The 27,884-nt window shown below is 39.1% G+C and overlaps 1 protein-coding gene across 3 annotated transcripts in view; it reads left to right on the top strand.

Moving 5' to 3' along the window:
* NFIA (nuclear factor I/A) overlaps positions 1-27,884 on the top strand; it is a 406,575-nt gene that overhangs the window by 312,355 nt on the left and 66,336 nt on the right. For 2 of the 3 annotated variants that reach the window (XM_011941167.1, XM_011941148.1), the window contains one exon: positions 17,840-17,968. In XM_011941167.1, the coding sequence (XP_011796557.1) occupies positions 17,840-17,968 (129 nt within the window). Of the gene's footprint in view, positions 1-17,839; positions 17,969-20,842; positions 20,897-27,884 lie in introns of all 3 variants that reach the window. The other variant, XM_011941158.1, reaches the window with a different exon arrangement.

Below are 27,884 nucleotides of genomic sequence, written 5' to 3'. Positions count from 1 at the left end.
AGAGAAGATTGGATTCTGTGTGACTCTAGATACCTCACTATAAGAAAAACAATTCTCTTGTCTCTTTCTCTGTCTCATATTCCTCCAGTTTAGGGCCTGGAGCATGAAAAGGAGTGGCTGGTCATCTAATCATTATCATTAAAGTCAAGCCAAGTTGTTGAATCCTTATTTAGTGCTGACTATATACAGTATACTAGAGTAGATACAGAGAGGACTCCAGCAAGTCCCTGTCTCCAAGGGCAAACCTCCGAATTTCTTCGTGTCAGTCACTACCTGTAAGGTGGGAACTTTTCCTTCTGCTCCATCTCTGTCACAAAGTTATGACAGATGAGGTAATGAAGTCCAAAGCCCTTTGTGAAAGTTAATATTCTCTAATCATGTGAAATACCATCATTGGGATTATTGAGGCAGCCAGGCTTACCCAGCTGAGGGTAGTTGAAAGCAGACAGGGTTAAGTGTCACAGGAGTAAAAGAAGAGAGCTGTTAAATCTGCCTGGAGAATAAGGGACAGTTTTCTTAAAAGGTGGCAGTTAAACTGGATTTAGATGGAATCAGACTGAGAAATGTTCATGTCTCACTTGAAAGTGAGACTTGTCTCTTAGTCTTTTGATTGTTAGTATTTATAAATTTAAGTCTTCTTCCTAAGTTGAAAGGCAGCTCGGTGGCTGTTCTGTGAACCTTTCTCAGGTTATGTTTGTCCCCAAAGTTAACGATTTATACCAGGGGTCCAGTGGGCTGCACGGATGACTGCATTGCACCACATGCAGATTTGAGACCGCATCTGCATTAAGTACCGACATATCAGTAAGTTTTGGCAGACCTGAAAAGTAAAGCAAAATTTTTTATTGTGAAAAAACATGAAATTATATTACTTTTCACTGAAGTTCAGTACTGTGTTTGAAATATATGCATAAGAGGTTACTTACATTTTCTCCTGTAGAAAAACATTCAAAATTCCAAATGCCTTCAATTATACTGGGATTGTAAAACAATTAACAGACACAGTTACATCCACCAAAATGTTGGAAGTTTCAAAACAGTTCAGTTAAAGTTTTGAAGTCAAATTTTTTAAGTAGTAAACTTAGTTGTATTTTTATAGATACTTTTAGAGATACATTTCTCCACAAAGAGTAAGTTGTTCTCATTTTTGAAGGTCAAAATTAAGTACTTTAAGCCAGGCGCAGTGGCTCACGCCTGTAATCCCAGCACTTTGGGAGGCCGAGGTGGGCAGATCACTTGAGGTCAGGAGTTTGAGACCTGCCTGGCCAGCATGGTGAAACCCCATCTCTGCTAAAAACACAAAAATTAGCTGGCCATGGTGGTGCCCTCATGTAATCCCAGCTACTAGGGAGGCTGAGGCAGGAGAATCACTTGAACCCAGGAGGCAGAGGTTGCAGTGAATCAGGATTGTGCCATTGCACTCCAGTCTGGGCGACAAGAACAAAACTCCCATCTCAAAAAAAAAAAAGAAATTAAGTACTTTAATAACATGTTCTCTGTTCCTATCACCATTATTAAGAAACACAGTTTTAAAAAATTGTTTAAAGGCATCTGTCAAAGAATATTTCAGTCAACATCTGGTCAGTCAGCAACCCAAGACATTCAGAACTAGGGGCCAGTGTCACAACTACTGACAGCATAGTTGAATTTTGCGTTCTTATATTAGTCATTGTAATTTTAAATATCACATATTAGGTTCACTTGGATTCCCAACTCTGCTGATCCTAATTTGACTGCCAACAGTCATTTATCAATTGTAAGAGTGGAGGAAGTCTACCAACTTAGACTTCTAGCTGAGACACAGGGGAAACCCATTATCAGTGCCAGTAAAAAGGCAGCGACTGGTAACAATAGTGCATTGATCATGGACACTCCACTGCACTAGCATATATTAGAGAAAATGATTAAATCTCCCATCATCTCCTGCTGGAGGAGGAATAGTCACTGCTACAGAACATTGCCATGGGATCGATGTCTTGGCTTTTCTTCTGCATTTATGGAGCAGTAGGAAAGCATCATCTGGGACCACATCCTCTTCTGTGATCTCTTCTCATATTGGCACCTGCTCATTAGAGTCTGGTATACCAGGGGACATTGGTACAGTAACAACGGGCCTCTTCTTTATGAACCCTTCCTTATCAGAGAAATTTCACCCAAATAAGGGTTATGACAGGAAAGCTGTATTACAAAATGAGCACTGTACCCACCCTTCAAAAATCCCTTGCCTTCTTTATCAAGGCGATTTTTTTCTTAATGTCAGAAAAGGGCCTAAAACAGTTCCTTGTAATTGGAGTCCAAAAGGTTACCTATTAGAGGAAAAGAAATATTCTTCTCACACACACACACACACACACACACACACATATACTCTGTGTATGTGTTATATACATATATGATAAAGCATAATCCAAAAAATTGTTTGGATTCCTGAAGCTTCTAGTACCTGGCGACTTAGTAGCCATCAATCAATATTTGTTTAATAAATAAGTAAATAATAAGATGGAGATCACACACGTCTCACTTTGTCCTTCAAGTAGGATCAAGCACTCAGAAGCAGAGTGATGTATACATTTGTCGAACGAATGAGCGTTGCTCCACTTGCATCAGAGAACCCAGATGTACAATTTTGTGAATGCAGAAGCTCTCAGGAAAACAGATGCTGCATTTCAGCTGGTCTTGTCTGAATAAATAAATTACCCAAATCTCCAAATTTTTAATTTCATGTTTGAAAATGAAGCTGTGTAAATATTCCAGAAGGGGAGGAAGAAGGAGATGCAGTGTATACATTAGGTTTATATGTGAAATCCTCCTCCCTGTGCCTGTCACCATCCTCAGTACAGCCCCCCATGGCTCAGGTGGCCAACTCATGGTATGGCTTGGGTGGAGCATACTGTAAGGAGGAACGTTAAATCATATTTCATTCCAGCCACAGCAGTCTTCATAGGCTTGCTGGGGAGGGAGATGATAAATGAGAAATCAAATGTATTATGAAGAGGAAAAAGTACAAATTAAGAATTTTAAAAATTAGTCATTCTCGCATTCTGCCATGAGCAAGCCTGAGAATTTTAGCAAACTACTTCTCTGAATTTTCATTTCCTCTTAGGTAAACATTGAGGACAATAAAACAGCCTTGCCTTCCTAACTCATAGCTTTGGAAAGATCAAATGAGATGTTAAGAACAAGAGCTACCATTTATTAAGCATCAGCTGTGTGTAAAAGTATTATGCAGGGTACTATACATATTTTTAATGTATGCAAAGTATATTTAATAAATCAAAAAGCTGTAAAGAAATACTGTATATCCTTTTTAGGGGGTACTTTGAAAACCCTAAACTTTATGAATTTAAGATACTGTGAAATTTATTTGATAACATATTTTATACCTCTGCATCTATCATATGCAAAGCACTGCACAAAAATGATAGAAGAAATATGAAAATAAGCAAAACAGAACTTGCCTTGAAAAAGCTTACAGCCCAGTGAAGGAAGGAAGGGTAACTGGTTGAATAAGTACCCAATGGCTGTAATATATAAGAAGTAGAGTACAGCAAGCTTCATATGGGTGAGGAGTTTAGTCAGTGACTTAGACCACAGTCCTCTGCTGTGCCTGCTTGAAATAGCCGGTGCATCAGCCATTTATCGTTAAAGGAGCAGCAGTGAATACTGGCCCGTTTCCTTACTTTCATAGCATCAAGAGTCTAATCTTACTGCATCTCTAAGAAGCACCTAGAGAGCTGACATACTAGGAAGTCCTCAAGAAGTGCATGCGCAAAAATACAGTTTATCATTCTATACTCATGGACCCAAATCTCCCCTGCCTGAAACAGGGGTTTGTAGATAATAGATTGGGTAGAATACAAGCAAATAATTTACTTAGAGGGAACAAAATTAATCTGAATGGAGACTAAATTCACTAGAGGGTAAAATAACCAGAAGGTATAGTTGGAAGAGGAGAAAAGAAAGAGAATAAAGACAGACAGATCGATCATCGATAGATAGATAATAGATCAGACTTACCTAAGAGTATACTGTGTTTTCCTATATCTAGTATTATTTAAATATTTATAGAACTTAAATTGAAGGTAGTTTTAACCACAGATAAAAAGATGAAAATACTTTAGTGATCTTACTTCCTCAGCTCTATTATATGAACACAATGTAGCTATTTTATAGACTGAAGACAAGTTGATTAACAATAAATATAAATTGGCTTGTATTTTGTCACTGCTGCTGAAATTTTAAATATATAAGTTCTATAAGTAATAGCAATAACTGATGTTTATTGAGCACTTACTATGGGCCATTGTTCTAAGCTCTATGCATACATACACATATAAATATATATGTGTGTGTACATATACATTCATTTAATTTGCAAAAAAAGTGATACCACTAATATTACTGTTTGCAGGCTTATTTCCCTCTCTCATAGGGTCTTATATTTTTCCTACATACTGATTATTCTCTTTAAATGTGAAATAACCAAATACAGCACCATCCGTTTATATGGAAATAAAGTTCTGTGGGTTTTGGCCATCAGTGTTTCTAATAAAGTAGTTTTTTAACACCCCGGAGTAAGAGGCTTTTACATGGGGAATTGGGGAGAGAGGGAAGAAAGAAGTCCTTGGTCCGTGCAGATCCCAGGAGTCAATCAATAGTGTGTGTAGCACGCTGCTGTGCAGCAGTTTCTCATGAGGCTGTGCACATCCCAATTGCTTTCTGCTCAGCGGAGGATTACAATAATGCCTATTTATCCAGCTCTGTCCATCCAAGGATTTTAGATACATCATAAACTCATCAATTAATCAGAGACATGGCACCCATTTTGAAATGCTGGGTGAATTACATCCTAGAAGATTACGAGAAATGCTCACGTCGACAGTGAATCAGGAACTATTTCCTGATGGATTCCTGAACGGCACACCAAGTACTGAAATGAAGAGGGCTGTCTCCAGCACTGATACACAAAGTATATCTCAAGTGGAAGAAAACTTCTGGAAAGAACATCGCTTTATTTCGAAGCATCTGTTAAACTTGAAAAATTAACCTGAGATAGAATGGCAAAACCCATTAAATATTAATGCAATTAATTGGCTTCCTTCTTCAGAGTAAAGTATCACTGACCTCCCTTTCTTAACAATTAAAACCCCTCTGAAACCTTTGGGTTTTTTAAATACAGCGTTACTTTGGTTCTTGATTCTCTGACCTTTTTCAAACAAAAAACTCTTCCTGTGGTCCAGCATGCTCAGCCCACTGTGGGGAATTGGCTTTCCAGACAGCTGTGAATGTTCGGTATTTATTCAGACAATACTCCCACACTTTGATGATTTACTGTGGTCTAAGCATCTTGTTCTTCATTTTGAAGAAACATTCCAGTCTCTAGGGATCGTCTACTTTGTATGTAATGAGAGGTAGTTTAAAGTTTTCATTTGAGTAGCTGGAAGTGCACTCACGTCATTAGAAATTCAAGGAATGGCAACTCAATATCCATTTCTAACCTGAAGGGTCTTCTGTAGCACCAGATTATTCTGCCATGTTAGCTAGCCCCACCCAGAAATCACTTAACTATGATTAGCTTCCAAGATTAATGAATTCTAGGATATCATGATTACTTATGACTTAATGTCAGTCAGAATTTGCCATCTGCCTTTCAGCCGTTTCATGAACCCAGCGGAAGGCAGCATTTATCAAAATGGCTGTGCAACACCCCTCATGTCTTTTTTTTTTTTTTTTTTTGAGACGGAGTCTCGCTCTGTTACCCAGGCTGGAGTGCAGTGGCGCGATCTCACTGCAAGCTCCACCTACCCGGGTTCACGCCATTCTCCTGCCTGAGCCTCCCGAGTAGCTGGGACTACAGGTGCCTGCCACCGCACCTGGCTAATTTTTTGTACTTTTAGTAGAGACGGGGTTCACCGTGTTAGCCAGGATGGTCTCGATCTCCTGACCTCATGATCTGCCCGCCTCGGCCTCCCAAAGTGTTGGGATTACAGACGTGAGCCACCGCGCCCGGCCCAACACCCCTCATCTCTTAACACTCTTTAGGGACTTATATAAGCAACACTTCATGTTCGAATGTCAAAATCCACGTGTAAGGCTTAAAAGTAGTATGGGATGCTTAAGAATGCTTTTCAGGGCCAGTTATTCTTTGATATTTATCACTTCATGGTGCTGACACCTGCTTCTAATTTTAAGAGTTCTTTCTTCCAGTGGATTTTTTTTTTTCTTCAGAAATCTTATCCTCAAAAGACTTAACTAGCAATTTCTCTTTTTTTGATGTGCTTGATGTTTTGATGAGTTTGTCTATCAGCGTTGAAACCTTAACATACCTTTAGTTTAGAATAAAAAAAAAAAATTGTGACACACATTTATTATATTGGGTCACATAACTTTTTGCCCTGGCCACACATTCGAAGACTTTTGCAGAGATACAATTCATCAGAAATGTCATTATCTGCCACTTGGCCTACTTGATAGTTGTCTTAAGTTGACAAAAGCTGTAGACATAGATAAACTCTTCCTTGAAGGAGCAATTCAGTAAATAACTTTCACCCAGTACCCTTATTTGGTTGTCTTTCACACCCAAGGGCCAGGTTGGTGGCAATTGTCATTTGAGAGTTAGCAACTGGAAGGACAAAGACAGAGTAACCTAATTTTGTCTGTTTAGACACATATAGAAATAGTCCTTTGGTTTGGGGGTAACCAGCCTAGTTGTAGTGCCCACTGTGGTTTGCTTTCTTGTTTTTATCTTGTCTAAAGACCTTTTCCTCACAAGTGCTGGATAAAGTTCATTGCATGAGTAGAAGAAGCCGCAAAAGATGGTATATAGCTAGCAACCCGTTCTGATTGGTCTATGAAGAGTTGCCTGTGTAAAATTGGATCCTTGTGTTCGGTTCCAAAAAAAGGTGTGAATGTGAAGAAGAAGTGTTAAATCATGACTCCAGACAAAATGTCGGCCATGAGCAGTTTTTAGTTTAAGTGAAAACCAAACTTTAGGATTTGGACAAATAAGACGAGGAGAAAAAAAGGGTGAATCATTAACTCCAATATGAAAGGATTATGGTGATCAAGTTTCACCCAACTTGAATAAGACACCCAACAAAGACTGTGACTGATGGAACTAACTCATTTACTTAATTGATATGCAAAACTCTGCCAAGAATTTACCCTTAGTGTCAAATAAGTAATTTTTAATAAAATATTTCTAAGATATGAAGACAGTTAAGAAAATAGCATGCTTTTTAATAATTGCACTCATAAGTAAATGGATCATTACGTTGTCACAAAGAATGACAGTGAGCAGAAACAGCCTGCTAATCCCTCTTAGATAAGTATTTAACATAATTAGACACCATCTCTTCTGTTGAATGTAGCATTAATCATTAGAAGTGCAGTTTTACACAGCATACTTGTTTCTGATATGTCATTGTTAAAAAAAAAAAAAGCAAACTATTTTGTCAGATGCAGTGCTTCAGAAAATGACGCATGTAGTTGTGTGATTTACATGAATACAGTTATTTCCCTTTTTATTGTTTTTTGTTTGTTTTAATAGTGTTTAATAGTAGTGTGGTCCTTCTACAGCCATGAAGCTGCATTTGAGGTTAGTGGTTCATTCGTTTCGTTTTGTAAAATATGAGTATAATGAACGTACTTGAATTTGAAGTATTTTTAAGCTTTGAAGTGATATTTTGGCTCATCTACCTAAACTGAAGGCAAAGCTCTTTCAGAGAAAGGTTTTCTTATAAGGAATGGGCTAGAAGTTTTCTGCATTAAATAAGAGCTCCAGAGAAAACCTCTTTCTATAAAAAATTTGAGATTAAAATGATGGAATGTATTGCCCTCTTCCAGTATTCGTAAGCACTACCTTTAAAAAAATTCATTTTCTTTTGCTGTGTAGCTTCTAGCTTGAACTGTGAACTACTGAATACTTATAAAGTGATAGCAGCTCAATTCATTGCACAATGCTAGCTTCCCACTTTCTCCTTGACTCAAAGGCCTTCGAAGGCAAAGAATAGGGTTATTGAAGGATGGCAGGCAGATTTCACTAAGTAACAGGTGGAGGTCAAAGCAGTTTATTTGTGGGATGAACAGAGTGCAGAGATGAAAAAGCAAATGCTTTACCATAATAAGATTTAGCAAGAAAATGCTGACGACACGAAGCCTTAGATTCTAGCTGACAGAACCTTTTCTCGTTTTCATTACTTGATTTCACAGTTCAAGCAATTTGAAGAGGGCTAAATTTTTCTTTCTTTTTCCCCTATGAAATGTTTCAATCAGTTTCAAATTTTTACTTTAGCTAAGTGCTCTGCTTGTATCCAGGGAACACTGGAACTAATAGAGCTCCAGCACAGGCGTATCCCAAACATGGACCCTTGCAAACTACGCATTTCTTTCAAATTAAATTTTATCCATAGGACCCTTAAACTCTAGCTCTCTATCATGTTTTAACCGACAGAAGAGAGTGTATTTAAGTAAATACCAAAGTTCACATCATCAAGGCTAATGTTATGTGCCAACGAAAGTATTTACAAGGGTGTTTACCAAGCTTGAACACTGGGTTACTTCCAACTTGTTGGAGATGGAGAGGAAAGGCTTTCATTTTTCCCCATTATACAGTCTATATTTGTACAGTGAATATGTTTTGCTTTTGGAACTTAAAAAAAAAAGACTAACCTTGCTAAGCAATACAAAATAAGGTTTATCTACTGTTGTACAGCATGACCAAAAGAGTAAAAAGTTATTTGATATCATATCATGTAGACCAGAGCTGTCCAATAGGACTTTCTGCAGTGATAGAGATGTCCTGCGTCTGTAGTATCCAATATTCTAACCATGAGCCACATATGTCTACTAAGCCCTTGCAATGTGGCTATGCTGAGCAACTGAATTTTTAAATTCATTTAATTTTAATTAATTTAGATTTAAGTAGCCACATGTGGCTAGTAGCTACCATATTGGGCAGGGCAGATATAAACCAAACATATGTATGATTGAGTTTTTTACTATTCAGCTGGATATCTAAGGAGAATGAATAAAACATTATGCTATTTTATACTATATGTATTGTTTATGCAAAGAAATAATTTGGTTTTCTCAGAAATGTCTTCTTTATCCTCAGTCCTTCTGTGAATGCGTATAATTGCTATGTTGAGCCAAAATCAGTCCTTTCCTGAACACGTGGGGGGATGGGATGGCTAGGGGGCAGATGGAATGGGTAGGGAATCTCCAACCTCTTGTAAGTATATGGAGCATGTAGCACAATTTTTTTTATTTCAGTCCTGTCACTGGGGTGTCTGTGTTTACCTTGAAAGGAGAGGAAATCCCCCAACTAGTCAAGAGATTTTATTTTTGGCCCAGAAACCAGATTTTTATATGACATTTTCCTTGTGTCTATTCTTTACTCTCTCTGGTTGTAAATTTTCACTCACAAATGAACATTTGGAATATATTACAGAACTCATCATTTCTTTCCCCTTGAATAATCCATGTAATTTTTACTCCGTACTCCCATTTTTTAAAAATTGAAGAAATCACTGGTGTTCCCAAGCCATTTAAATTACCTGAACTTCTTTATGATGTGATAATTCTTTGGGGGTCCTTTTAGCTCATTTTCAATGACTGCATATAGAGTAAGAAAGAGAAACCTCAGAAGCTGTATTAACTTTTCTTTATGCTCTCTATCATAAAAATGATTTTAAAACATTTTTATGCACTGAAAAAGGCTAAAAGTCAAAATAGTCTGCTTTACCTTTTTATTGTTGAGTGTGCTAATCGTAAAAAATTATATTAGAATGAACCCTAATGGATTTTATCATTAGGACACACATGTAACAAACATGCAGTGTCTTCCATGACCTCCTTGTATCACGCAGCCTGTGTTTATGCTCACGAGAACAGAATGGTCCCTTAACTGTGGGATTCTTCTGTTCAATCACAGACTTAATTGGCATGATGGTTAGAAATAATCTAATTACAAGATATACTTTAAATGGTTCTAGAAAGGTCCTGTTCCTGCCTGTGGGGGAATTACTAGAGTGCATTATAGCTCTGCGTCTGGAAGAGATGTGTCTGAGTGTAAATCTGATGGTGGATGACTTGCAAAAGATGATACTGGTACTCAGCATTCATTCTGGGTTTGAGAAATGTCACTGAAATTTATGCTAACACCATCAGTCTGATGGACATGACTGGGTTGTCTGTTCTCCACACTTAGATCTAGTGGAGTAGGGGAATCTGAATGCCTGAGTGTAAAAAAGAAGAGTCACAAAGCAGTTAGCATCATTAAGACTTGGAATGTTTGCAAGAAGAAAAATGTTCAAGTGTCATTAATAGTTCACATTTAAATCAGCTCATGATATGTTTGTATCAATAAGATACATAAGTAGTACTCCCCCGCGCCCTCCCCCAGAAATAGGCATCTTGGTAGCACGGTACACTGAAAGGAGCAAGAGCTTTGGTTGCCTGGGTTCAAATCCTGGCTCCTCCACTCACTAATTGTGTAGCCTCTCGCCTTCTTAAGGACTGCTCTGCCTCAGGCACCCTCTCCTCTGAGTCATGGCTTTCTGCCTGTCTGCTGGACCATTCCCATCAGTAGACAAGCATGCTGGACTCTCTTCCACCTTCAGAAAGCTATCCCTTGCTTCCCTCCCTCTTCCTGTAGCCACTACCCTATTTTTCTACTCTCCTCTGCCGATTCCTCCTTCATTTCATGGAAGTTGACTACACCATTTTCCCTGTTTCTTCACTTCCCATTGATTTTATAAACCATTCTATCCTGTCTTCTATGTGCCTCACTCTCCTGGAGCTCACTTTTCAAGACTGTCAGAAACATTCATGTTGCCAAATCCAGTGGATCCTTTTCTGTTCTCATTATACGTGATCTCTCAGTGGCATTCAACTTAGTTGATTGCAGCCTTCTCCTTGAAACACTTCTTAGTTTCTGTAAAGATATACTCCCCTATGAGTTAAATGCCTCAACTTAGTTGCCTGTTTTGATGCCGACTTTGGACACTCAGGGGCCTTCCTTGATTTTACAAATTACTGAATTCTAAATAATTGTGTGTGTTATAGCCTCTGGTTAAGTGAGCTATTTATTACTGCATTGTAATATATAGTCTAGGCTTGGACACTATCAACAAGTCTTAAGAGGAAAATTTTTGTCATTTCTTGTTATAGAGACATAACATGGTTTGCAGGAGGCTTTATAGAAGAAGTAACTTGTTGAATAGGCAAGAGGCCTATTGTAAATATAAAACATGTATATGCTCTTTTGCAACTCAACATCTGGGGTCATTATCTTCTAAATCTATGTAATATTTATTTTGTGGAGGTTCTGTGTTAGAATCGCTGATAATTCATTCAGTGTGTGTTTGATAAAATCCTAACTGATCCCTACTAAAGCCAAGAAAAAACTTTTATATATAAGACAATGATTCCTAGTATACTTCAGAGTGAGTTTTTTTCGTATACACTTTCGTATCTGATACACCCTTCCTTTTTTTCCCCCCCTTTGGATAACCAAATTTAAAACTTCAGCTATAACTATACTTTATGGACTTAAATAGGACATTGTTTTTATAGTATACTAGGGAAACTACGTGAGGGTTTTACAAAATGTATGTACTTGAGAACCAGAGATACCTGGATCTGTAGTACCATCTAATAGCTGTATGATCCTAGACAAATTGCTTAACATCACTTGATATCTAATTTCTGGAATATTAAGTTATTGGTAGATAGGATAATAATAGCTACCTATCTGAGATGAAAATGTAAGGATCTGGGGATGGACACAGTGGCTCATGCCTGCAATCCCAGCACTTTGGGAGGCCAAGGCGGGTGGATCACCTGAGATCAAGAGTTTGAGACCAGCTTGGCCAACATGGTGAAACTCCGTGTCTACTACAAATAAAAAATAAAAATAAAAATAAAAATATTAGCCAGGTATGGTGGTGCGTGCCTGTAGTCCCAGCTACTCAGGAGGCTGAGGCAGGAGAATTGCTTGAACCAGGGAGGTGGAGGTTGCAGTGAGCCGAGATCTTGCCACTGCACTCCAGCCTGGGCAACAGACCAAGACTACATCTCAAAAAAAAAAAGAAAAGAAAATGTAAGGATTTGAGGTATTTATAAGTGTGTGGCACATAATGGGTACTCCGTAATTTGTAGCTTTTATCACTTTCAGCTTGGTTTTTGGAAGTGATCGATATGCAGAGATTTAATCTCTGTAGCTGCCTCCTGCCTCTCTAGAGGCCACGTGATGGATGAATGCTTCCAGTTGCCTTTCAGCCTTTAAGTTTGGTGTAATAGTTGTTCTGGTAATAACAGTTGTAAAAATAGGTTGTTGGAAATTAAATGATGACAATGAACAGGACACTATCCAAGTCATGAACAATTAAACTTGCAACATTTTGGGGCCCTCTCTATCCTGTTTACTGTATTGGATTTAAAAACTAAAGTGCTGAGGTTGCTTGCTTTCAGACTTTCTCTCAGTTTGTGACTATAAATGAACATTATTGAAACTAAACTTTCTATTCTTGACTTTGTCACTTTGAAGAAAGGAACATACACCCGTTAAATCTTCTCTGACAACTTGAATTACATCTCCCAAACTCCTGCGACAGACAAGAGAAGGTCCTCCTGTCCCGAGCAGCACTTACCAGGGATACTTTTCACAGGAGAATGAATTTTTGGATAGGTGCTCTAACAAAGTAAGCACTAACACTGAGAAGTTACCATTTCCTTTTGAAAATTCCAGTGTGTTGTTCGATTGTCACTGGAATAATTATAGTTTATGGTGATCCTTCCCTTCTCTTCCATTCCCATTAATGTTGTAGCTCCTTTGACTCCTAAAAATATCCCCTTTAAGAAGATACCTAAGAAAAAAAAACACAGCATTGTACTTCCTAATGATTCCTGTAGTGTTTCCTTAACGGTTGTCACTGTAGAGTTCTTGGTCAAAGTGTTTGAAAAATATAACTTGGGAGTAGCGGAGAGGTAACATTAATTATTATTGGTTTTCCTTTTTCTTCTTTTTATTTTGTGTAATATCAAATTGCAGTGAAAAATTACCTAAAACAAATCTTAATTTCTTAGGGGAGACAGTGAGAATTATAGAGAGTAATTATTGTACAGTAAAGATCTTTAATACACAGGTCTAGCATTGCAATAGTCTTATATTTGAATATCATGTTTGTTTTCCGTTGCTGCAGAACAAATTTTCACAGAGTTAGCAACGTGAAAGAACACACAGTTCTTAATATTATCTCACAGTTTCCATGGGTCCGGAGCCTGGCCACAGCTGAACTGGATCCTCTGCTCGGGTCATACAAGGCTGCAATGAGAATTTTATTCAGACTCCGTTTCTTTCTGGAGCTCAAGGGCCTGTTGCAAACTCTCGTGATTGTTGGCAGAATTCAGTTGCTTGTGGATTTGGGACTAAGGTCCCTGCTTTCTGAAAGCTAACTGTCAGCAAGGGGCCCTACTCAGCTCCTAGAGGCCCCTGCAGTTCCTTGCCATGTGGCTGTCACAGGCCCTTTCACAATATGGCAGCTGACTTCTTCAAAGCCTGAAGAAGAATCTCTCTGACTTCTAGTTCCTTTTATACAGGGATCCCCTGATTAGGTCAGGCCCGCTAGGGATAATATATTTTTCCTTAACTCAAACTCAGCTGATTGGGGACCTTAATTATATCTGCAGAAGTCTTTTGCAATATAACATAACCTAATCAACATAATCACCTTTGTGGTATAATATAACCTATTCACAAGAATGACATGTTTCATATTCACAAGTGTCTCACACATGCAAGAGGAGAGGATTATGTAAGGCATCATTATACAAGGCTGGGAACTAGGAAACCATCTTAGAATTCTGAGTACCACAATTTTTTTTTTGAGATAAGGTCTCTCTCTGTTGCCCAGGCTGAAGTACAGTGGTATGGTTATAGCTCATAAACTCCTGGGTTCACATGATCCTCCTGTTTCAGCCTTCTGAGTAGCTGGGACTATAGGCATATACCGTACTCCACTTTTTTTTTTTTTTTTCTTTTTTTTGAGACAGAGTCTTGCTCTGTCACCAGACTGGAGTGCAGTGGCATGATCCGGGCTGACTGCAGCCTCCACCTCCCAGGTTCAAGCAATTCTCCTGCTTCTACCTCCTGAGTAGCTGGGACTACAGGCACACGCCACCACGCCCAGCTAATTTTTGTATTTTTCGTAGAGATACACAGGTTTCACCATGTTGGCCAGGCTGGTCTCAATCTCTTGACCATGTGATCTGCCTACCTTGGCCTCCCAAAGTGCTGGGATTACAGGCATGAGCCACCGCGCCTGGCCTCAGCTAACTTTTAAAAATCCATTTTTTGTAGAGACAAAGTCTCACTATATTGCCCAGGCTGCTCTCAAACTCCTGACCTGAAGCAATCCTCCTGTCTCAGCCTCCCGCAGTACTGGGATTATAGGCATGAGCCACCAGCCCAGCCTGACTACCACAAATACCAGCGATGAATTTGAAGGAATCTTTGTGAATAGTGCATTTGACCTGTATTTTCAAGGTTTTCTTGTTGAACTTTACACTTATAAGTGCCTCCAGAGGTGAAAGCCACGACGTGACTAGAGTCCCATATACGTTTGCCCTTGTCTACTGAACACAATTTGGAATGACTCATGTAGCTTAGAAAACTGGCAGACTAGAGGGAAATTCAAAATTCAGAAATTCTGGATGTTTAGAAAACCAGTGATAAGCCAAAGTCCTTCTTGAAATGTACCTCCAATTCTGTTTCCTATCGTTGGGTTTTTTTAATACCCATCAAAAGGATGAAATGCCCCACTGAAAGAAAACATTAGGCTAGATTTCTGCTTCTTATTCTACAAAATTCTTTATTTTTCTGCTTTGAACTTTGACGTAACATTTCGTTTCCTCCAGAAAAGGGGTAGGATTACTTCATCCGTAATCTTTTTTAAAAAATCTGGTACTTCTAGAAAATATATTGAAATTAAAGTTTTAATTCATTAAAAGAAAGCCAATCAGTCATTAATCCATACAGTAATTTTGTAACAGTTGTGCATAAATATTTGGCAAAAGATTTTAAAAAGGAGTTTATTTTTAAAGTAATGTACAGAACCAAGTTTGATTTCAAAAATAAAAGCCAAGATTAATGTTCTCTAGCTTTTAACAGAGAGCAGTTTACTAGCATTTTGGAATTTCATCTGGTCAATTAAATATACAAAGCAAATTAACCAAAATATACATTATGCATGTAGAGAAAATATTAAAGTGTATAATAAGGAAATGTGCTCAATACGAGTCTTTAAAAATTGAAAACACAAAGTAATTTTGAGATTCATGACAGCCTTAGGGTTCATATTACTTGACTGTGATAAATTTAGAAGATTATACATAGGTTGGCTGGTTCTTCCTGCATGCCGACAGTATTTCTTTCCTCTTTAACCCTTGCAAAGAAGACATAAATTTTGCTATTTTTGAACTTGTTTACCAGCTTGGTCATTCTCGATACTTGTTATTACCCGAATTTTACTTATAATTCCTTTTAGAAGCATAAATAGTGAATTTCAATCATGTCAACATTTCTGCAGATTTAGAATGGCATGAATTAGAAAACATGAATTTTTCAAAGAAATCATAACTTTTTCTTGAGTCCAGCCATTTGCTATCGCCAATAAGATTAGTTAGGATACTAGATTTCATCAGTGATTCCATTATCTGGGGGAAAAAAAAAATCTGCATCTTTAAAGTTTTGATTTTGTTGTCGTTGTTGTTATCTGTTCTGCTTCTGTTTTATGACATATAGTTCAGGCATTTGACTAAATTTAAATCAGTGGAATGGTTGGCAGCCTATAATTGGTCTACACAAAAAGGTTTAAATGAGTTGGGAGATTTGTTTACATTTTGGTAGCTTTTTATTTCTTTGATTATTTTTTTATTTGAAATCTCCTCCTTAGTGTAATTACATGATGATACCTTAGGTTAGGTTACTTGCAGTGAATGTTCACCCAAAATCTCAGTGCATCCTACATTATTAGAACTTTGGCAGGGTGTGACTGGTTACTGATTCAGCAAGCAACAAGTATAACTAAAGTCACTTGACTTAGTGACTTCATTTTTAATTCAAATCACGTGGATATTGATCTAGAAAGGATCTGATTCAAATTTGTCAAATTAGTATGAAATCACATACCACTCTATATTGTACTTACGTCTGACGATGCAAAAGTGTTTACCAGTTTGCAATTTTTCTTAAGTTTTGCTATGTTTAAGCATGCATTCATTAAGCTGCAGATAAAGCTGAGACCTGCATAAGTAGTTTAAGTATCTTTTCAGATCGTTTGGGTGTTTCAGACCCTTGGATGTCTTGGACATAGAAGGGAACAAAGCAGGCAAGTACTCTGTCCTTATAGAGTCTGAGTCACACTCAAAGGTCACGTTGTAGAATTGCATTAAGGAAATCTGTGATCAGAAATAACAGGGACATATTTAGATACAGGCCAAACTAACTAAATTTCTGGACAGATCTATACCTATAAAGTGCTTGGCACAGTACATGGTACTCAGTCACAGTTACATGTTGATATCATTATGATTTTTATTACTTTTCCAGTTCACCCAAATAATTCCCTGGTCACGGGCAGAGCACAGCACATGTAAACACATATAAGTAGAATGGACTTTGGTTCTTTTAACATCAGTGCAGACCAGTTTTGTGCTACAACCTTAAGAGAGCCCAAATTTGTCCCCCGATGTGGAGACTAGGAGTCATTTCTCTTATTTTTGTATCCAAATTTTCATTGTTTTAATTGGCACCCTACCAAACTGATAGATGCCTCCAGTTGGGTATGTCAGCGTGGTTGCCGAGAACATTACAAATCCAGTAATTACAAGGAACTGTTTCTCCATTATTTTCTTCCCAAAGTATTTTCTATGCTGGAAATGCTGTGAAAACCTTAGGCACAATAGTAGAAGTATTGTTTTAAAAAAACAAGCTTTTATTGTATTAACATGAAAGCAATATATGTTCATCATAGAAAAGACAGGTAAGCAAAACGAAGGCAATGAAAATCACCCAAATTCAACACAGAGAGAGAACTGCCATTATAGTTCGTGCTTATTGCCTTCCAGTTCTTTCTCTGTGCATAGAAATAGCCTTTTCGATGGTGTCATAGTATAACATCCTATTTTGTAATCGCCTTTTTCAATTAACATCATATTATAAATGTTTTGCCACGTCATTACTCTTTTACCATATTGTTTACATTGGTTATACTATACTTATTTAACCAGTCCCCAATTGTAGGGCATTTAAGATTTTTTTACTTTTCTTTTTTTCTATTCTAAAGAATTCATTGAATGAACAACTAAGTTGCCACTGTTGAGGGTATTCTTATGTTTAAACAGCCAACTTATTTAAAATACGGAGAAAGTGATTCGGTCTCAAAGCAAGATAACCAACAAGATGAAATGATTGCATGCAAAGTGTTCATAAGCATAGATGGTCTCCTTTTGGGGGTCCCAGAGGTCACAGACACAAACAACTTTTAGGAAACACTGCAAAAGTTGAACCCTGTATTATTAGAGAATAGCAATAACCCAAAAATGGACTGTGATTAAGTAGAATAAATTGAAATCAAATACAGACCGACTTAGCAGGGGGCTATTCTGTCACTTCTTTGTTCCTGTGACAAATGCAAAGCAATTCAAAACATCTTTTTCATTCACAGGTGGATTCCTCTTTTTGTTTGTTTTTAATTCTTTAGATGTTATCTTTTAGGTTGCACAAATCATTGTTCCATGAATTAAAGTGTACTTACCAGTTGATCCTTCTTGCCAGGAATGCCATCTCCAACCACACTGAAGAAGTCGGAGAAGTCTGGTTTCAGCAGCCCCTCCCCTTCACAGACCTCCTCCCTGGGAACGGCATTCACACAGCATCACCGACCTGTCATTACAGGACCCAGAGGTGAGCTGCTCCACAGGGACCCTTGGTTGTGCTTATATCATGGCCTTTGGACCCAAGTAGCAAAATGAGAGACAATGAAGACTCCCCCTGAATACTCCTGAGGCAGTGAGTGTTCCAATTTCTTACCCTTGGGGGCAGCCTTGGAATTTTAGAGACCAGACAGATTTGGCATCAAATTTTTTGTCCTTTCCTAAAGCAAAAAGGGACCAAATCTGTTTTTTGTTTGCAAGTGAGATTTTTGCAGAGAGATGGGAAGTAACTTGAATTGAACCAAAATCAAATCTGTTCTACAAGTTGTGTGTGTGTGTGTGTGTGTGTGAGAGAGAGAGTGTGTGCAGACACACACACGCACACAGGCATGCATTAGGTGAGTATATTTCCATATGGTCAATTACCTGTTTTCAAGTAGTAGCTTTTTCTCATCCTTGCTGACTCTATTTCTATAAAACCTGAGTTCAATATGTGGCATTTTGTGTTGAGGTTGTTTGCATCAGAGTGTTGACGAGCAGTCTTCATTCATTCCTTTTGAAGTGGTAGATAGTTTGTCTGGTTTTCATTGCAATGTTTTCATTATTTTTGTCTCATATGCTTTTAAGTTTATTATTAAAATGTGTCCACAAGAAATATGATTTGTATTTCGCATTAAAGACAAGCCTTAAGCCTCAAGAGAATGTCAGCAAATCACTTAACTTGATCTCATTGCAAGATAAAAATATTTATTATTTTGTTTATGAAACTCCCACGGTAGGAGTATGAATAATTGTAACCACGTTTGCTTTCCTTTATCAGATTTTCTTTGAGGTAGATCTGTGGTCTACCAGCTGCTATCATAAAACGTCCTAGAAAGTTATGATCTCTTGTCTGCTTTGACATATACCTGGGGAAACTGATGTTTCTTGCATTAATCTCAATGTTAGTCCCACAAATCTGAATCCCTTTATGAATATGCTATGTGTGCAGATCAGGGAAATGTGGCGGGTAAGATGACTATCCGGTGCACACATGGAAGTCATATTGAAGAAAGTAAGCATTTTGACTACTGTGGGAAGCAATTTCTTTATCCATAATTATGAAACTTACTTGCTTCATCTTTAAACATCTTGTGATCATTGGTAGAACTTTCTCAAGATCCCTACTTTCATTTGTGTATATGTGTGGTATAATCAGAGAGGCTTACTATCGATATATAATTTGAAAACCTGCATCAGCATTGAATTATAAGGTCCCAGAATGAGGCTTATTAAATAGTATTAAAATATTATCCTCATAGTTAACACTTATTGAGCATATAAACTGTAGTAGGGGATCAGAGATATGAAACCCTCTTAGTCAGAATATTTATGGCCAGAAGGAGATGAGGCATGTGTCGCTTTTCATCTGTTTGGGGTCAAGTTCACATATTCTAAATGCTAACTGAATGGTAAAAGTTCCTGCAGGAGCTCAGTGTTGGGGTGACCATGGAGGTTCATTCACTCTTTAAACAAGGATTTACTGAGTGACTCTATAGACACTGGGACCAATGGTTCCTGTCCTCACAGAGCATGTTATCTACCACAGAAGAGAGGCACACAAGGAAATAAGCAAGTAAAAGATGATGGGCCGGGCACGGTGGCTCGCACCTGTAATCCTAGCACTTTCTGAGGCCAAGGCAGGCAGATCACTTGAACTCAGGAATTCAAGGTCAGCCTGGGCAACATGGCAAAATACTGTCTAGAAAAAAATACAAAAATTAGCTGGGCATGGTAGTGAGTGCCTCAGTCCCAGCTACTCAAGAGGCTGCGATGGGAGGATTGCTCGCGCCCAGAAGGCAGAGGTTCCACGAGCCAAGATCGCACCACTGCACTCCATCCTGTGCAACATAGCACACCCTGTCTCAAAAAAAAAAAACAAAAAACAAAACAAAACAAACAAAAAAACCTGATGTGGAATGTACTATTACTTATCACTTTGTATCAAATAAAGTGACTTCAGGCCAGGTGCGGTGTCCCACACCTCTAATCCCAGCACTTTGGGAGGTCGAGGCAGGCAGATCACTTGAGGTCAGGAGTTTGAGACCAGCCTGGCCAACATGATGAAACCCCATCTCTACTGAAAATACAAAAAAGTTAGCCGGGTGTGGTGGCACACGCCTGTAAATCCCAGCTACCTGTGAGGCTGAGGCAGGAGAATTGCTTGAACCCAGGAGGCGGAGGCTGCAGTGAGCCAAGATGGTGCCACTGCACTCCAGCCTGGGCGACAGAGTGACAAAAAAAAAAGAGACTTCGAAGTATAAATAACGTTGAAGTCAAATCTTAAAAGATGCTTAGATAAATGGAGGACCATCCTAAGGAAAGGAAAGATTCGTGGTGTAGTAAGTTAGTAAGAACTGAGAAGAACAGTATGCCAGGAATCAGGAGAGCCAGGTAGCCTGCCTCTTTTCCTTCCCACTCACCTTCTGTGTTTTTCAATGTCCTCATCAATACAATGGGCACAATACTAATAATGAATGACCCTTTCCTCCCAATCTTGTATTCTTATACAGAAACAACAATAAAACAGTATTTGTGGAGATTCCGTAAGGCAATCTGTATATATTATCATTAGTCAGCAAATGTTAAGAGTGTCTAATGTGTGTCTTGCCTTAAAACTGTAGTTCTAGAAATTATTGTCATGAGCACTTCCTCACGGGTACAGGTTGAGAGCTTCTTCATGCTAGATGACTAAGCACGTTTTCTAAAATGACCCACACTGGGTTGAACCAGGATGAACCTCCTTAGCTCACAGCATAACAAGTTCCAGTCTAATCATATTCATTCATAAAATTGTGTTTGAGGAAAAGAGAAAGATGCCTAGTGTAAGAAGTATGGAATACCAAAGATTCTTTGTTTTCACCAGAATTCAAGATGGCTCCCAGCATCCTCGGCTCTCCTTTCTGGAAAGTCTACTCAGGTACCGGTTCTTACCGTGCCCCACCCCGCTTAGTGGTCTGGTGAAGGGAATTGGAGTAGTTGAGATGAAACTTCAGTTGCCTCTTTGTGGTAAGAATCATAAGAATTGAGATAGGCTAACATAAGACATTTTTCTGGCTAAGATATTTTTAAAAGGTTGGAATTCAGCCTCATTATTTAAGGCGTATTTGCTATGGGTACTGTAATTTCCTTCATTTTTCTCTGAACTAGTTGGAAAGCTAATGCTTGGAATGATATCACATTTGGGAGTAAGACTTGGTGTTTTAGGAAGATGAGGCCAAAATTGAGGAGGAAGAGTATAGCTGCCAAGAGTCAGTGTGGAATCGATGTCACATGTGCACATAAAGGAGGTTTCAACCTCTGACACTCCTTTCATTGTGCAAAGTTGCCACAACACAAAATAGTAAATTATTAGAGAATCCAGAGAATCAAACTTTAAAAGGGTCCTAAAGAAAAGAAAAGAATGTCCTTTATCAGGTCCCCAGGGCATGGGGCAGGGATCAGGGAGGCCATTGACTGCTCTGTGGTTAGCACTAGGTTGCAAGGCTTCTGCTGCCTTCCCTAGCATTTCTCACAGAAATGCCTCAACTAGACTAGCACCAGTTAGTAAGCAATAACTGTCCAACACACATCCACGCTCAGAATGGAGGTGAGGTTTTACAGAGCTACAGCAAATCAAGGTCACCTCGCTAAAAACCCGAGGGCGTTACTTTTGGCTGCAAACATAAGCTACATTTGGAAAAATCGTGGCCACCTTTTACAAAGAAAACCTCTCTCGAGACTGCAAAGCGAAGGGAGAAACACAGGGCATTGAAGGGAGGTAGCATAGCACAGCAGTTGTCTTTATCTGTTTTGACTGCCAGAACAGAACACCATGGACTGGGTGGCCTATAAACAACAGAAATTTATCATTCACAGTTCTGGAGACCGGAAGTCCATGATCAAGGCTCTGGCAGCTTCTGTGTCTAGTGAGGGCCCACTTCCTGGTTCATAGATGGCATCTTCTTGCTGTGTCCTCACGCGGCAGAAGGGGCGGGGGTGCTCTCTAGGGTCTCTTTCATAAAGGCACTAATCGTATTCATGAGGGCCCTACCCTGTGACCTCATCACCTCCCAAAGGCACTGCTACCTGTTACCATCACATTGGGGGTGAGGATTTCGAGATACGGATCCTAGAGGGCCACAAACATTCAGCCTATGGCAGTGGTTAAGCACAAAATTTCAGGGGGTCAGATAGGCTGCTGTCTGAATCTCTGTCCACTACTTGGCACATTGCTTTTCTCTCTGAACCAAAGGTTTCTCATCTCTAAGTTGGAGATCATCATCTCTAACTCAAAAGAATTGTATTATGTTAGGAGCAAAGGAAATCATGTATTTGTAGTCATTTTCACAGTGCCTGGAAGTACAGTATGCACACAGGTCATACAATTAAATAATCCTTTTTCACCCAGGCTTTGAAAATATCATGCTGTCCCTATTGCCTTCGCCCAGCAATATTCTGCCCATCCCCCCAGATCAGCTCAAGCACTACTTTCAAAGTGAAACCTCCTCTCCACCCAGCTTGCCATCATCTCACACTGCTTAAGCTCCTGCTGCCTTTTGTGTCTGCACATTGACTCCACCAACCTCATCTGGCCTTGTTAGTTAATATACATGTTTCCTAGAGGAGAATCTCCAAAGGGAAGGATCTCTAACTTAGACATTTCACTATATTTGTTGTGCGTCACACAGTGGGTTTTATGCTCAAATATTGTTTGAATGAATAAAAGTAATCAAAATGCATATAAATGCACACAGGAGACATTTATCCCCTCTCTGACCCTGATGAATTTTCATTTCTTCAGAAGAGCCAAGGGTGATAAATGTGTGATAGTTCGTGCAGTACTTCCTTGTAAGAAATGTCCGGGATGTGGAAGAACCATGGCGTTGCATCCAAAGAAAACCTATGCAAAATTCTCTAAGTAAAGCTTTGCTATTAAGAGCTATGGGCTTTCTTTAGGTTGTTCTAACCACTTCCCTATTTACAGTGTCAAGGTAGAGGCGTGTGGTTTCTTAAAATGAATCCCCTGTCTGATACTGGCTTTCTTTGTGGCTTTGTTAAATCACTTAACCTTGTGGCCTCAGTTTGGCCATCTGTACCATGGGGATAATACTTTGCCACCTGTTTTTCTGTGTGGTTAGAATTAGGTAAAGAGGTTATTTGGGAATATCCTATCGGTAGGGGGAAGATATTACATTTCAGTACAGGCATTTGTACATCGTTATACATTAGTATAATCATTGTGCACTTTAAGCTGAAAGATTGGGCTTTCAAAGACTTTCTTTTACCATGACTTAAAACTGTAACCATAATAAAGTATTTACTCATGACTATTTGTCTTATTCATGATAATTGAAAAAAGAAATCTTTCTTCGTCCCTTTGCCTTTTCAAGAATTGTAAGTTTGCCTGGTTGATGATCTGAAGGGGCTAACTTCTTAGAGAATTATTTGGACTAATCATCAGTTACATCTTAAAGTTTCTTGAAAGTTTAGATCTTCTTAAAACTTATCTTTTTACTTAAAATCTTTGCTATTTTGAAGATTAAGAAGATAATGAATGGTAGTTTATTTAAATACTCTGCATTAAGTAAAGCAATTCTGTGCCTTAGAGATTTAGGAACAGGGAGCAGCCTTACATGATCCACATTGGGCGGCACAATTGAAAGTAATTGAAAGAGTTATGGTCTGGGAATCTTTTGGTATAATGTGTTCCCAGTATCAGCAAAGATTGTTTTTGGCTGAAAGTAACAGAATATCTGAGTGAACAATGGCTTAAGAAAATAAGGAGTCACATTTTTCTCATAGAAAAACAAGTATGTGGCTAGGTATGGTGACTCACTCTTGAAATCCCAATACTTCGGGAGGCTGAGGCAGGAAGCACTTGAGGCCAGGGGTTTGAGACCAACCTGGGCAACACAGCAAGACCCTATTGCTACAAAAATTTTTTAAAATTTGGAGAGCACAGTGATAAGTCCTGTGGTCCTAGATACTCAGGAGGCTGAGGTGCGAGGATTGCTTGAGCCCAGGAATTTGAGGCTGCAGTGAGCTATGATGGCACTCCAGCCTGGGCAACAGAGAAAGACCCTGTCTCAAAAAAACAAAAACAAAAACAAAAAAAGCAAGTAGATGATTCAAGGCTGTTAGGGTGGCACTTGCAGTGCCATCAGGGATTGAGATTTCTTCTCCTAGCCATGTTTCAGTGGGTTGTTTTTATGAGGTCACAGCATGGGCGCTGCACTCTTGCCTTATGTCTGCATGCCAAGCAGAAAGAAGAGAAAGGGTGAGGGCAAAAAGGGCCTGTCAGCTTATCCTGCCACTTTTTCATAGGATCTTCTACAGCACAATAAGACTATGTCCGATGATCACCTGTAGCTGCAAGGGAGGCTGGAAACTCTAAATTTTTAGCTGAGCATATGGCTGCTCTCTATCAAATTAAGGTTTTATCAGTGGGTAAATAGGGGATAAATATGCTGGTTGACAGTTAGCAACATATTCCCCATTATTTTTACAAATGAGAAATCTGAGGTACCCAGAACCAAGACCAGAAATCGAGTCTCCAGTTCAGTGCCTTTTTTGCCATATCGGTAGTTTCTACCTTTTTCTCCCCCACTGGGAGAAAGTAACTGCATTTATTTAAACAATTACTTTGTTTTCACATTTTTTATGAGTCAAAGTCATAACATATCCATTTAGATCTTTTGATAATCAAAACATAACCTGTGCCATCACACTGAGTTTTTTTTTAATAGCAGCCATAAACAAATCATTTAGCCTTTTTTATTAGTCCATAAGTCCTTGCTACTGGTAAATTCAGGGTTTCTCTTAGGTGCACGCCACTTCAGAGACACTTTTTGAGGTCAATTTGGCTTTTTTCAATGTTGTATTAGCTTGCAGATACCCGTTACTATCTGGGGACCCATTAGTTTTTTTCCACAAATGTTTATCAAACTCTTACAGTGTACAAGGTGCTCTAGTAGTAGAGGGAACAAGAGAAGCATGGATTCTGTCCTTAGAGTGCTTGCTTCCTGGAGGACGAGAGGACAAGGAAACCAGCGGTTGCATTACTGTGCTAGAAGCACAGGGTGCGATAGAAAATGAGAGGAAGGACATCCTTGTGGACAACTACAGGGGCATCTGGCACTACACAAGTCCAGACAAGCAGAAGACCTAACCCCTATTGTCAAACAGTTTGCCTTCACATTACAGGCGTGCAAAACAGATCAACAGCAAATAAATCATGCTCTTAGATAGCTAAGTACCGAAGAACTCAGGCATACAAAAGGCAAACATGACGTTAAACCCCCACCTCTTTATGAGTCAAAAAAAAAAAAAATACACAATGAGAGTTTAGAAGTAAAATTGCCTGTATTCCGAAAATACGCCTAAGATACACTAAAGCAATCACCATATAAACCAAAGATTTATTGTGCAGCTTTCAAAGAATCATTCCAGTTTCTGTTTGGAGAGGTAGTCAGAAGTTTATATGCACTATAAACCTCTCTAAGTCCATGATCCTCCTGACCCAAACAGGGATCTTGCTCTCAGTGATGAAACATCTGAGGGTCTGAAGTTAACAATATCTCCCAGTTTGGCCAAGAAAAATATACCGCAGAGAATTATGAGAATTAAGATTACCTTTCAGGAAGTTGGGGTCACCAAGAAAGGTTAGAGGAGCGTGGATTCATAATATGCAGAGACAACAATAGAGGAGCAGGGAAGGAGAGGTAAAATAGCAGGGTGACAGTCATCAGTAGATGGCAGGGCCTATTGGGGCAAGGAGCACATCTTTATCATTTATCTCTGAATCCCTCCACCTTGTGCCCGGCATAAAGAAAGCACTCAATAAATAATTGTCAAATAAATGAATGAATGCGTGGATTTGATTGAAGAAGCAGAGAAAGTTTGAGAATAATAGGAAGTTCTTTCCTTCTCCACTGTGTAGTAATACAGCATTCAAATGCATGTACTCAGCAGCACATAGAAAGGGGCATAGCATGTTTAAGTGCTCAGTATATATTTGATTTGTTTGTTTGTTTGTTTTGAGACAGGGTCTCTCTCTGACACCCAAGCTAGAGTGCAGTGACTTGATCACGGCTCACTGCAGCCTGGACCTCCCAGGCTCCAGGGATCCTTCTGCCTCAGCATTCCAAGTAGCTGGGACTACAGGCGCATGCCACTATGCCTAGCTAATTTTTAAATTTTTTTTTGTAGAGACAGGGTCTCACTATGTTACCTAGGCGGGTCTCAAACTCCTGGGCTCAAGCAGTCCTCCTGCCTCAGCCTTCCACAGTGCTGGGATTACAACAGCAAATAAGTCATGCCCTTAGATAACTAAGTACTGAGGATTTAAGACATACAAAATGCGAGCGCAAGGTTAAACCCCACTTCTTTATGAATCAAACACACACACACACACACACACACACACACACACACGAAGGCAGTTTAGAAGTGAAATTGCCTTGATTCTGGCAGACGTGTGCCACTATGCCCAGCCTAATACAAGTTTAGTTTTAATTAACATCTACCTGGATAGACCTTAAGAGAAATGAGCTCAAAATTGTTTGGTCCTCCATTTGTAGAATTTTTGCTGTGGCATTATAAGTTTTTCTCTCCAAACTAAGGTCCCTCCAGAAGGAACGTCCCCTGACGTTTCACCACTACTGTAATTGTGGCACCCCCTCCCCTGGCCTAGGCCCCCAAGTGCTAGGTTTGTTCGTCTTTCTCCTGTCATATCCACAAACTTCGTTGCCTCTTACGAACGCTTTTCACTTAGTTGTAGAACATGCTGGTGATCCACTGAATCTAATTTGTCTCTCCTGGTTTAGTGCAATTGAATCATCTCGGGAAAATGAGAAGCAATTAGGTACCTGTTGCTAACAAGGCGCTGAAATAATCTGCCAACAGACGCACGGTGTTTATTTATTATCGGAGTATGTCACTTGAGAAAACATTACGTTGCCTTTCTCCAAGAAGAATTGCCAGAACGATTTTCAAACGCAGGCCTCATAGACCTAACAAGTACCACCTTTGAGGAGCATGAAACAGAGAAGCGAGAGGGCTTGTGAGCCTCGTTCAGGGTTAGTTCAAGTGCCAGTGCCCAGCCTAATGGGCAGAGTTGTGGATGGGATTTGAAGTCGCAGGACACTAAAGAAGAAAAGCAGCTTTTTCTTTTTTTTTTTCTTTTTTTCTTTTTTTTTTTTTTTTTTTTTTGCAAAGGTCCTTTAAGTCCCAGTTCAGGAAATTATTAAATTCATTAGCCAGATACTTAGAAGCAGCTATTACTGCCCAGCCAAAGGAAAAAAGAGTGCCAACAAATGTTTTAAAACTACAACTAAACAAAAGTCAGGAAGCGTGTAATTAAAACTGTACCTTTATTGTATTGTAAAGAGTTTCACTGTGACATGGAAAATATTTAAAGGAGAAGGCTGTTTAGCTAATTTGTCTGCAAGTGAACTGCCTAGTGGAGAACTATCCTAAATTAACTGTAAGGCCACCCACTGAGCCACCCTCATAAAGGGCCATGGCTGCTCAGCTTGGGTTTGTGTAACGTTCAATAATTACTAGATAAATGCACAACTAAAAGCTCTATTACACTAATAATTTGTACTGTGATAGATGTGTGGGACACCCTGCTGGGTTAATTTGTCATCCCTGCAGCAAACTCCTAAAGAGAGCTCTTCCGTAGTGGAATCATGTTAATATGTTGTCCCTGGGAGGACAGGTTAGAGCAGTGAGACCACTTGGCTCCTTAATCTCTTAAAGAGGCAAAGGGCCTCCAGGGTGAGTGCTGAAGAGAATAGGGTGATTAGCCCAGGGGACCTGGATTTAAACTCATCTTCACAAAGGAAGCTGCTTTCCCTTGGAATTCCTTTGCCCCTTTCTCTCTGTCCCTCTCAATCACACGCAGGCCTACGTGCCTCACGGGT

Source organism: Colobus angolensis, unplaced genomic scaffold (genome assembly GCF_000951035.1).
Source record: "Colobus angolensis palliatus isolate OR3802 unplaced genomic scaffold, Cang.pa_1.0 Scaffold102, whole genome shotgun sequence".
NCBI lineage: Eukaryota > Metazoa > Chordata > Mammalia > Primates > Cercopithecidae > Colobus > Colobus angolensis.
The sequence above is the reverse complement of the archived record's forward strand: the minus strand, read 5'-3'. Positions and strand labels throughout refer to the sequence as shown.